Source organism: Rana temporaria, chromosome 6 (assembly GCF_905171775.1).
Source record: "Rana temporaria chromosome 6, aRanTem1.1, whole genome shotgun sequence".
Classification (NCBI taxonomy): domain Eukaryota; kingdom Metazoa; phylum Chordata; class Amphibia; order Anura; family Ranidae; genus Rana; species Rana temporaria.
The window spans coordinates 157758265-157771701 of record NC_053494.1 but is presented as its reverse complement, the minus strand read 5'-3'; the positions used below and the strand labels follow the sequence as shown (position 1 = coordinate 157771701).

At 37.2% G+C, this 13437-nt stretch overlaps 1 protein-coding gene across 1 annotated transcript in view; it reads right to left on the bottom strand.

Annotated features, from left to right (window-relative positions):
- TTN (titin) overlaps nt 1–13437 on the bottom strand; it is a 326833-nt gene that overhangs the window by 288664 nt on the left and 24732 nt on the right. Inside the window, 10 exon segments of the mRNA XM_040358499.1 lie at nt 608–673; nt 941–1207; nt 3309–3434; nt 3525–3794; nt 6318–6449; nt 7201–7350; nt 8081–8306; nt 9866–10098; nt 10314–10399; nt 12815–13102. Of these exon segments, the coding sequence (XP_040214433.1) occupies nt 608–673; nt 941–1207; nt 3309–3434; nt 3525–3794; nt 6318–6449; nt 7201–7350; nt 8081–8306; nt 9866–10098; nt 10314–10399; nt 12815–13102 (1844 nt within the window).

Here is a 13437-nt window from a genome sequence, read left to right as displayed (position 1 = left end):
CCATATACTGAGTCTTTTTTTTTTTTTAATTTTTTTTATACACACTCACCTTAGACTTTATATATATATATATATATATATATATATATATATATATATATATATATATATATATATATATATATATATATATATATATATGTATGTGAATATATTTTGACTATTTACGTGTACAATAAATAGACTCTTTGGGATTGATTTACTAAAACTGGAGAGTGCAAAATTTGGTGCAGCTGTGCATAGAAACCAATCAGCTTGCAGGTTTTTTTTTGTCAAAGCTTAATTGAGCAAGTTGAAGTTAGAAGCTGATTGGCTGTCATGCACAACTGCACCAGATCTTGCACTCTCCAGTTTTAGTAAATCAAACCCTTTGTGTATACAGAATACACACACATAATACATAATTATTAAATATAAACAAAGAGTTATTAGCTTTCTCAGCTACTGATATAAAACTAAAAAAGTAATTTGTTATTTTTATTTATAAAAATAACTAAGACAAACTTCCTCAATGCAAAGATATTTACACATTTCTGGATTAAGAACTAGATAAACATGGGCTCACTTCCAAATGTTGAGCCTTTAATCCATTAACTATATTACTTACAGAGACTATTGTTGGTGGAGAAACGGGGACTTCAGCTGCCTCCGGTACATGGGCTGCTTCTTCAGCCTGAAACATATGGAAGAGTGTGAGCTTTTCTATAGGCAAGGTGTCTAAAAATAAGCATCATGCGAGAACGGGTGTATAGTATTACTCCTGCATATGGTCATGTTAGAAGCATAGTAAAACACTAATAATACACCCACATGTAGAGAGCAGCAAGTAGGAAGGAAGGGAGGGTTGATGAGAAGCTAGTAGATGCCTACTTTGTTATAGCTTGTTGTTATGAGAAGAATCAAAGAAGATGAATTGAACAAGAGTCTTTTGATAACCAACCTCATACTGGTACTGAAATCTTTCGTCACGCGAATAACCACTTGTAATGGTCAAACCTATATCTCTTTTCTGTGTAACATCGAATTGGGTTTTGTAAGCATCAGCTGGTTCTGCCAAAGGATAGGGTTGAGAGACAATTTCTGGTGTTGCTCGTGCTTCAGCCGGTTTTAAGTGTGGAGCCTCCACATGTTTGGTAATCTTTTGTGAAGCTGCTGTTGAAGTGAATTCTTTTTCCAGGGTGGCAGCGGCATATCCTGCAATTGATACCTAGCCCAGCCAGAAGGAAATGTATTATCATCATTTGATCACGAAGCTGCATATTTTAAAGATGCCCTCTATATTTACTATATATTTTTTCTTCATGCTGCGCCTACATTTTGGAGGAATGCCATTATCCAGGAAATCAATGTTTCTTTGATTTAGAGGTTCCCTTTTGCATTTAAGAATTGTTAGATGTGCTTCTCTTTGCTATGCATATCTCGCAAGCACCAAGGCTGTCTTTTTTTATACAACAACAAATAGGTGCCCTATAAAAGTCTGAAACATGTATTTAGTACTGCAATACATTTTTCTAGCTTGGTTTTATTAGGTAGACTTTTGGGACTTTAAAGTGAATCCAATGAATGGTTTCAATTCTTGAATATTGGCTTAAAGCCTATGTATAGTCAAAACTTTCTTTAATTTTTTTTTACATTTTTGATGGAGTACGGAAACGTTAAACCTCTGTCAGTTTATGTTTTGCTATTTCTGTCCCATCAGTGATTTCATATCACTTTCTGTCCTGAAGATGCAACAGGTAGTGGGAGAAAAATTTCTGAAAAGTGAGAGAAATCCCATTCTTAGACAGTTGTCACTGGAAAATATGTTTTTATTTTTTATCACTTTCTCTTCCTATGACAATAGTCATTAGAACAAAAAAAGGGAAGGTGAGTAAACCCATTGGGGACCCAGCCAGGAGAAATCCCCCAAAAAAAGTTTTGACTGCACATACACTTTTATAGGGGGCCTTAATTTGAAACAATTACACTTCAAACATAACTCTGGGGGTGCAGCACCTCATCCAGCCTGGACATTTTGTGATAGCAATGTATGCTATTCATGTTTATCGAGCACAAAGGCTCACTATAAACAATATTAGCAAGCATTTCCATCACAAAATGCAAAGGCTGTCAAGGCACTGCACCCCAAAAATTCTACTGTATGTTTCTTAATGTAATTTTAGGAAAAGTATTGCAATACTATTATTTTTGATTTATTTGCACTGCATTATTAAATAATCTATGCATAGCAAAACTGGCCATCAACGTTAAAAAGAAAGCCTTGTGACTTTTGAAATCCCCTGCATCAATATTTTCAAACTGTTCTTTTACAGTTTGCCAGAAAAAAAAGAAACTACGGAGCATCTTTAAAACCAACAAAGATGGAAAAAAGCTGAAGATTGCCTGCTGCACACAGAAAAGACTGGACGGCACAGACACCGAAAACAAATGAGCTAAAGACACAAAGCATAGTGATGTTATCTGCAGAAGATGTGGTAAAATGTTTGAAAGTTTCTGTTTATGCATTAACTACCACAGTGAAAGTATTTAAAATAAAAGTTATGTTAATGAATAACTTTTTTAGTAAGCAGAAAAAACAACTGCAAGTGTTAAAAAAAAATGTATATATTATTACAGTATATTTTAAAAAAGGGATGTTTTAATGACTTTATATTTTTGTGGTGCATATCAGACTAAATATTACAAATATCCATTTGTTAACATGAAAATGGTAAGAATAAATTCCAGAGCAGATAATCACTGAAGAGGATTTTTCCACAACACATTCATAAACTGCCAATGTTGTATAGAAGAATTGGATGGTTTTACCAGCAGTATCAAGCAGCCCAGTTCATTTGACAGCTGTCGACTTTCGTTGGACTGACTTAAAAAGCTTTTTAATGTGTTTCCGAGGCCAGACTGCATATATGAACCGGTGGGTTCCAGTGGCCAGCTGGAATGCCTTAAAAATAACATTGATAACCAATAATGGCCTTGGAATAGCTCAGTTGCGTTGGGAAAATAGCTGACCTACTGTATGAAAAATTGCTAAACAAATCAGCAGTCAAACTTTTTTTCCTCTTTCTCTAGAAGGGAATACCCCTTTAACCCCACTTAGGTCTATTTACTGCGTAGATACTCTTAAATTGAATATAGTACATATTGCATTCGACTCAGATTTTTAACATTACATATATATTAAATGGATATTTGTAATTAGGTGATAAGAGTTTAGTGAAGCCACAAAACCACCAATTTAGTCAATGTAGTATTGGCAGTTGTGGTAATAATAAATGCCTTGCCTGACATACAGGCTACTCAGCTCTTACCTCATGTGTTTGCTCAGCTTTAGGGACTGTGACTTTAGTGACGGAAAAATGAGGAATAGGTGTATGTGATATAGTTTGTTCCACTTGGACAACTGGTACTGTTGGCGGTGCAGGAATCCTTTTAATCTATGTTAATATATAAAGTTTTATTGACTTTGAAATCATATACAGTATGGAAAAGTAATCAAATCATAATGGACATGTTTAGAGCCTAACCTGTGGTACAGGTGTTGGAACATGTTCAACAGGGACAACTTTTGGTACTGTTGGGACGTGAACTTCTGGAGCTTTTATGGGTTTAGTGACAACTTGACGCTCAGGTGAGAATTCAACTGTTTTCCTAGCAGAAACATGCTCTTTGTACTCATACTGCAGAGCTGTTTCTTCAGCATAGCCTTCTTCTGTGTATCCAGGGTGCCTGACACGAGCCTGGTCAACTGCAGCAACAACTGTAGCCACAGCTCCTGCTTTTTTGCCAGTTCCAATCTAAGGATAACATTAACAAAATTTATACATACCTACATATTGAAAGGGCAAAAAAAAAAAAAAAGACAAAATCCACAAACATAGTAAGAATCAACAGTATTAATTCTGTTGGCCTATGGCTAGTGGCCATTTTGCTTATTACAGCTGCGTACAGTAGTAAACTGATTATACACTTCTGCTGTGTCCTTCATCTTAAATAGGTCATTCAATAATAAATATATAGCAGCCAATACAAGGCTGCCACGTTGTGGGCTGAATGAAAGCTGTCTGAGAGAGATTAAAATTAGCTAGACTAAGGTTAGATTGAGTTGGCCATCCTAGGAACAAGAAATCTTATAAGACTTTGTTATAGATATTTATGAAGCGTGACTTTCTTTGTGATGCCCTGATCCCTTGTGAATTGGTATAAAACATGGCCATCTTTATGTGTTACATATACAAAATGGTCACTGTTGTATACAAACAACAGCTAAATCCTAAGTCACCAAGGTTACAATGACCTATGTTTCCTTCATCATAATGCTTTTAATTATGATATCTTCTATATCAGGGGTCTCCAAACAATATTCACACCTGGCCCACTACAAGATTTTACCTGCCCTGTATTAGCAGCAACGTGTTCCGTATTTGTGTAATTCGTTTTACCTGCCCTGTATTTGCAACGTGTTCCGTATTCGTGTGATTCATTTCCATAGAGCACTATTGCAACCAATGGCACTGAGTGGCTATGGCATGCAGCATCATTCGTGTTATGGTACTGGTGACTCGCCAAGCCATACCATAAAACCGAATGATGCTGATTTAGAGTGGAAGCATCCAATGTATTCAGAAGAGGACTTGCTCTGCCTCCTGCTGTCCATCAAGAACTACTTTGCCTCCCATCTCATGGCATGCCACTGCTGTGGTGAAGATTGTAAGATATTGGGGAGGACAGAGGGCTCTGATGTGAAGAGAGGAATCTGAAGTAAAAAGAGAGCTCTGAGGTGAAGGGAACTCTGATGTGCAAAGAGAGGCACTGATGTGAATTGGGGACTCAAGCATAAAGGGGGCTTTGTTGCGAGGGGGGCTTTGATTTGACAGGTTTACTCTGATGTGCAAGAATGTTTCTAATGTGAAGGGGGAGCTTTAATGTGAAAAGGGGGTTCTAATATGAAGGCTGGGCATTCAAAAAGAGGATGATGCCAAGGGGGATTCTGATGTGTAAGGGGTGATCTCATGTGATGGGGAACTTCTGATGTGATAAGGGGCTTCTTGGAGCATGTTGATTAATATAAATTGTATTCATTTATTTATAAAACTAATTTCAGGCCCACAAATATTTGTAAAACATACAATGTGGCCCTTGTACTGAAAAGTTTGGAGACCCCAGTTCTATATAATATGTAGAAAATGTCCACAATTAATAGCAGGTTGATCAAATTCCTTGGTAAAGCTTGTGTGATACATATGTTTTGCATTTGAATGGTTTATTGTGCTATTGCTACATATTCTAAATGTTTACTTTTATGCATTAATACACATGGCCTATAAGTCTTAGCTTATACTTGAACTCACCAAAATGATAACATGTATACATATATAAGACACAGAGGCTCAAACATATCGATGACAAGCAAAGACGGCTCATATAAACCAGGAGATTTCAATACCTCTCTGTTTTTATATGGCCCTACAACTTTAACATGCATGCAGTTGGTATGTGCCAAATTTAAAGTGACCAAACAAAGAGGTGATAAGTAGAGAATAGATGCGGTGGTAAAAGAAAGAAGTGCTCAGTGACTAAAGATGTGCCCAGTGAGGAAGGATTCCATGCTGAGGATTTGATCACATGGCTTGTACCTCCTCTTTCTTGACAGGCATCTGAGTTATAGCTGGCAAATCGGGGCCTTTAAGAGTCCGGGTTCTTGATTGCTCCACAGCGGCCAGAACAGTAGCCACTGCCATTTCTATCTCAGAATTGTAATTCATCTGTTTGGCCATTAAATGTACAGGATAACACACCATTTTAACACCAGAAGGTTTGCTTGACTAAAAATTCACACAAATGCTCTCAAAACGTTATAGTAAAAAATTTAACTTGCATGTGTGACCAATGCCATGGCTTTTTACTTCAATATTTGTTGGTGTTCTTTTTAAGATAATATACTGATTTCATGACGATTTTTCGTAAAGCCAGTGGTACTGGTCACAAGACTTTAATTAGTAAACATTCTTAAAATAAGTAGAAAAACAAAAATAAGTTAGGTGTTAGCATTTATGGTGTAAACCAGAGGTGCATCATCTGCAATTTGGGACCCCACATGATTTGGAGAAACTATTTTGGGGGTTTGGGGTTCCCTCATAGGTCGATATATATATATCTGATATTTTACTGGAAACCTTTTCTTTTCTATGACATTCACAAACTTTTGGCTTCCCGTTGCAAAGGCATACAATCTCCTAAAGTCCAATGTTTCAGCATTACTGGTTTAGACCATAAAAGTACCGGTTTATGATTATGACCTGCAGATCGCATAAATTCACCTGTTCTTGTACTGCGTGCATTTGTTCACGCTTGGCTGCAACTCCTTGTACAGTTCTTGTAACAGTTTCTTGTTTGCTTTTGTCAGTGGACACAACTACAGTGCTTACACTTTTTTCAGCTTCTTTTTTAACCTGGTGTTTATAAAAGAAATGTTTGCTTACAATAAAAATATGTATGAATGATAATGCGCAAAAACAAAAAGAATGAATGAAGTGGGTAAGCTGAAAGCATGGTGATGGTAGGTTTATTTGATGAAGATGATAGCACAAACATGAGAGTCAATAAAGCATATAGCAAGCTCTTATTATATGTATGCTGTTGAATCAGGGACAAGCTGGACTGGGTGGTACTAAATGAATGTAAGGGCAACAGCTCTAGTTGAATGTTTGGCTTGACATATCAGCCAGTATTTAAACTTAAAAGGTCAGTCCACAGAAAGTGAAATTTTGGCTACAGGTTGAATCTGGTGCACTGTTACCTATTAGGTTTGTGTAGGACTTGAAGGCTTTAGTGGCTAGATCTCACCCCTCCTGCTGTACTCTCTGCAATATTTGTTTACAATCCTAACAGAAAAAGTGAATCTCTCTCATAAGTGACATAGCACACACAGCTGTGCAGACTTAGATATCAGTTATCAGTGGACTGATTTTTAAAAATGTAGTCTAAAGAAATGTCATAGATAGTCTCAAAATGAACTGCAGCAATTGACATGATGCATTCTACTGCATCATGACACCCAGGAAGTTCTGTTGTATATCTAAACTAAATTCGATATAATTAAAATAGTTGATAATTTACTCTCTTCTCAAATATGTCCAGCTTGCCCCTGGTTTAGATGCATTTGTTCTCTATTTGCCACTACAGCTTGGCATGGTTTTCTACCTGTTCATGGACAGGCTGAATGTGCACGGCAGACATTGCTGTCCTTTTAGCAGTCACTTCAATGGCACTTGGAGCAGGCTCTCTCACTCTGGCCAGGTCAACAGCAGCAACTACTGTAGCAACAGCTGCTGTTTTCCCTGCTCCGTAGACCTATATCAGTCACATCAAAATACATGTTTCAAAGGTAAAAACTTAAAAAAAGAATCTTTAGTCATACAGTGTTATCAATTTAAATGAATATTTGCTTGTGATATTGTTTACCATCAGTTTTGTTTCAAATAAGCATAGTTTAAAGTTGTAATATAATAGTGATTCCTTCTCCACTAATGCTTCTTGATACAAGAGGGAATGGTTCTCACCTTCTGTGCAGTCGTTACAGCCCATGTCATACGTAAGAGAAATAGGTGATATGGCTTTTACATGCAAATATAATGTTCCTCATTACACAGGAACATTGCAGGCATACCCCACTTTTAAGTACGCAATGGGGTTTATTTACTAAAGCTGGAAAGTGCAAAATCAGGCTCACTTCTGTATAGAAACTAATGAGCTTCTTACCAAAGCTTTTTCATTTAAGCTTTAGTAATAAAACCAGGAAGCTCATTGGTTTCTATGCAGAAGTGAGCCTAACTTAGCACTTTCCAGCTTTAGTAAATAAACCCCATTGTGTACTTAAAAGTATAGTTATAGATATAGTTTAGATATTGTTTTTATTCTTACTATTTGGGGAGTTGCACAAAGAATGACCTACGGGGGAATAATGTACTACTACACTAGGAGGTCATAAACTGACATCTACTTTAAGATTACAACAGCAAACCCCTTACATTTAAGAACCAATATCTACACAATTACAGTATTTAAAAATGTATATTTTTACCTCTCTCTGCTCTAATCCAGTGACAGTCACCTGCTCCCTTGATTCCCACTTCTGCTCAGTCTTTATCTGTGAGGTTGAGGAGGTTGAGGAGGACACAAATACTTCATGCTTCCATGGAGGTGGAACCTCAACACCAGCCGATGTAATTGAACTCCTTGAAGGAGATGGAGATTTCACAGATCTAATTGGAGAACTGGACAGTCCTCTTCCAGCCGGAGAGACAGCCCTGAAGGAAGACAACATTTTAATTACATCACTCACATGTGAATACATAACATTTTTACAAATAATTATTTCGAAGAAGGAACTCACTGACCTAAGTTTACATTAAGTGAACCCTTAAAAATGTATTTGTTTTAAATGTTTTTTTTTTATAGGAAAGTATTACCATTTTTGACCCTGCTGCATTCTGTATACTAGCCGCATGATGGCACTATTGCACTGTCTGAAAACTACATGACAAAACGTTGGTATAGGAAACCAGACATACTCTGCTCTAAATGCAAAAAAAACATTTTGTGCCGTGATACTTTTTGTTATTTGTACTAACTTTCAAATTTTCAGGCCAAGCTTTCTGGGGTTACCCCCTTCTTCTAAGGTCCAAGCAGTACTCACTTGGACCTTAAAAAAAGTAGGTACACCCTAAAAGCTTTACCTGAAAGTTTGAATGTTAGTGAAAATAAAAATAAAAAATCACAGACAGTACCCAATTGTTTTTGTTACAACATATGACTATTATTATCTCAAGCCTGTTATAATTCAAGCAGAGAGCATTACCATGTTCACCACATTTTACATCAAATTCTACATATGTTGGATTTTGATCAAAATACTATTAGTCAACATAGCTGAATTCAAAAGGATATTTTGTACTTGTAAACAACTTTGTGCCAAAATTTACAGTGGGAAATCAAAAAACGGCAATGTCTGAAAAAAGTATCTTTGCTTGCGCAGACTATATATTAAAAGGGTATTTCCCTTCATTATTTCAATAAATGGGTGGATGATGGTAAGCATTGTGTACGTGTGCGTCTTAGGCCTCGTACACACAGAGCTTTTTTGCAGAGGAAAACAGTCGTGTGTACTTTTTTCATCGAGGAAACTGTCGAGGAACTCGACGAGGAAAAAAGAGAACTAGTTCTCTTTTTCCTCGACAGGAGTCTCAATTTCCTCGACGTGTTCCTCATCGGGCTGGTTTTCGACGAGAAACTCGAACGTGTGTATGCTAAGAAACCCGCTCATGCTCAGAATAAAGTATGAGACGGGAGTAAAAGTAGCATTTGTAATGGAGATAACACATTTTTCACGCTGTAACAGACTAAAAAGAGCAAATCGTCTCTTACCAAACTTTTACTTAACACGCAGTAACATGAGATTAGCAAGGGTTGTGCCAGTGAAATCGAACTTCCCCTGCCATTGTATGTGTTGTACGTCACCGCGTTTGAGAACAAGGAGATTTTGTCTTGACCGCGTGTACGCAAAGCAAGCTTGTCAAGGTCCTCGACAAGCCTAACAAGGAACTCGTCGAGGAAAACGATGTGTCTTTTCCGACGAGTTCCTCGGTCGTGTGTACAAGGCCTAACATTTCTTGCTGCAGTTAGAGATTCTTAATCCTTCTGTATTCTTCACAATGTAAAATAAATGGTAATGGCCACTGTAGATATTTATATGTCAAGTCGCAAGGCTAGTGCTGGTGTGATGACCCATCAGTATTTTTCAGAAAGTAAAATATAACATTTAGATATTTTAACACTTGATAAAGTACAAAAGCCAAACTGACTGTACCTGACAGGTGAAGGAATTGGGGCTTTCACATGTCTGACAGGAGAAGGAGATTGACGTATAGGTGATGGTGACTGCTGCCTCACCATCTGGACCTTAGTAGGAATCACTGGCGGAGTCGGTGATTTTGATGAAGGCTTTGGAGGAATTCTGGGAGGAGTTTTATGGGGCAGTTGCCCTTCAATAGTCATCTCAACTGTGGTACTGGATCTTGCATCAAAATGAGCCTCTACTCTCTGTAAGGGTTAAATATTCAGCAAATGATGTTCACAGGCATGTTACAATAATTTATATTATAAACATATATGTGCACTAGTATAGCAAGTACAATTCATAGTTAAGTACTATAAAACAAAATTGAAAAGTAACAGATAAAGAACAAGCAGAAGGGGAAGAATTTTTGGGATATTTCAAGACAACAGATTTCAAGATGTAACTTTAACTAGTGTACCTTTTCGAAACGTGCTTGTCTTGTTTGGGAAATCTGAGCAGTCGATACAATTGTCTTTGTCTTTTTGGCAGGTATTTCTTCATCAGCTTGTTTGGAAATAAAGAGGTAGTGTTAAAATTAGAAATTTAAAACAACACTTAAAAAATCTATTACTTTGACAAACAGAAAGATTTGACTAATATTTCCCCGTGAAAATATAAAGCTTCAATAGGACATCCAGTCTTGACAAGCAAGTCATCCTACCTATTCAGTTCATTCAGGTAGCAACAATATAATATATGAAGTGCAGTAGCCCATGACAGGTAATCAGATATAATTATATTGTAATCAAATCAATAAAAGAGTTAGGCTGTCCACACATGGAGCAAATTTCTTTCCTTCAACCGTGGGATGCAGGAAATACATTTGCTTGATCCCCCATCAACACAGACATTGTTGATGCGGCAATCCCTCCTCCCAGGCCATTGTCTTCTCCTGGTTGAGAGGCGGGTGGGGGAGAATCCATCCCCCCCAAGAGAAGGCAGTGATTATTACTAATGGCTATAGCAGCCACTCGTGATAATTGCAGGAGAATCCGGAAGGCTGGTTGTACCCAAGTTGATTGATTGATTAACTTGGTACATTCAACCTGCTCATTAATGGTTCAAGCCGTATTTGGCCAGCCTTAGTCAACCAAAAAATGATATTTTAGTTATGTGTTGAACCTGGTGGGTTTCTGGATCCTTATATCTCTCATGCCCTGTACAGACGATCGGTCCATCCGATGAGAACGGACCAATGGACCATTTTCATCGATTAACCGATGAAGCTGACTGATGGTCCGTCATGCCTACACACCATCGGTTAAAAAAACGATCGTGTCAGAACGTGGTGACTTAAAACACAACGACGTGCTGAAAAAAACGAAGTTCAATGCTTCCAAGCATGCGTCGACTTGATTCTGAGCATGCATTGATTTATGCGTCAAATTTAAAACAAGTTTTTTTTTTAACTGATGGTTAAATAACCGATGGCGCCCACACACGATCGATTGGAACTGATGAAAATGGTCCATCAGACCATTCTCATCGGTTTAACCGATCGTGTGTATGCGGCCTTAGTGATTTCCCATTAATAGTTCCATATTAAATAATACACAATAGATTAAAATTCCAGCAGGGAGTCTGGGTCCTTAAAAGTGGCCACAGCAGAAGTAGAGACCAAGAAGTACAATTATTTATTTTGGGTGGACCGCTCCTTAAATAAAAAAATAAAAAGAATATGGATGGTTGGTTGCTTGATTGCTTGCTGCTACTTCCTTTAATTGTTTTTATTATAAATAGGAGATATAGGGGTTGATGTACTAAAACTGGAGAGCACAACATCTGATACAGCTCTGCAAAGAAACCAATCAGCTTGTTTTTTTAAAGCTTAATTGAACAGAAGCTTAGAAGCTGATTTGCTACCATGCACATCTGCACCAGATTTTGCACTCTCCAATTATAGCAAATCAACCCTAAATCCACCCCATACAGTTTATTTGGTCACAGGTTTTAAAATTTTCAGTTGGCAGTTGGGGAGTTGCGTTGAGACAGGGCAGAGGGAAAGAGTTCCTTGTCCATGCTACAGAAGAATGATCTACTCTACCCAGGTAAACCATCATCTTCATGTTCCCATAAGTGGAAGAACATGTTAATGGCAGTCATGTTCACCTAGGTATCTATGCATTCCCAAAAAGCAAAATTGTGACTTAAGGTAAGAATTAATGAATGCTACAGAATAATCTGTTCCTCAACATTGCAAGAATCGAACATGCACAGTAAGTACGTAACTGGGCATTTTGACGTGATGCAATGCCGGTGCACTGACTTGTATTAGTACGTTAAAGTGACATTCAAAATGAACATAAGCCATTCAACACACCACAGTTCATAGTTTGCCAGTTGTTGTAGCAACGCCCATTAAAAGCACATATTAATGTGTGTTACTGCAACAAGTAGATCTAAGTGGGCCCCAAAAGAATGAGTGTTCTTTAATGTGGTTGCAAAGCTGAGTTCAATATGTCAAAATCTTTACCAGGAGTGCTTGGTCCTGGGTGATTTATATGTGCACTTAGGTGCACTGACTAAAATATGATCCTGGAATTAGTATTGGAATTAGTACTACAATGTAGTATAATGTAATGAAAGGCTCTCTCAAAAAATGTAATGTTATACTAACACATCGGTTTCTTATCCCATCGTTACATCATCACTGAATTTGCATTAAATATGAATGAAATTTCATGAACTCCATATATTAATATGCCAAACACTTTGAAAAATGTACAGAAAGAAATGTGTATGTTTTAAACCTGTGTAGATTGATTCCTAAAAGCAAACCTATACAGTATAAAATACTGTATATTGCACTATAATATATCTATAAGACATTGATATTCATCTCAGTCTAAAAAATAAAATGACAGTGTTAGTGATCGGTATTTAAACTCTCAAGTTTCTTCCTAGAAATACAAGGAATACCTTGAACGGTGAGTTCAGCTGTTGAAGTAGCACGTCCGACATTATTAGTTGCATTTACAGAATAAGTTCCGGAGTCTTCGGGGTATGCTTCTGCAATGATTAAACTGTAGAGGTCTCCATCTTGAAGGATCTGAAAATCTGGGGAGCTGTGAATTTCAGCTCCCTCTCTGTAGAACTTCACCACAGGTGTAGGGATTCCACTCACTCTTACGTCAAGACGAACTTGACTGCCTTGTCTTACTGTTGTAGTCTGTAGTCTTTGTGTAAAATTTGGGGGTGCTGTTTCAGCTACAACAAAGGAAAGAGATATTCCATTATCACATGTAATCCCTTATTTGAATTGGTCCCATATGTTAAATAATTGCTCTTGTAAAAAATATTGGTTTTAATAAGTCCCTTCAAAACATGTCATCTAGTACCACCATACTGTATGGTCATGTTACAAATTTCTTTCTTTGTGGGAATGGTTATTGAAATAAGTGATCTATAAAGTCATGTAATCAAAAAACATGCTTGGGGTATTTAAGGGATATAGTAAGAGAGTATAACAGAGGACCCCTGTATTTTTTGGTCACACTGCAGTACATGATTTCACCATTTGGTGGCGCTGCAGGTAAAAAAAA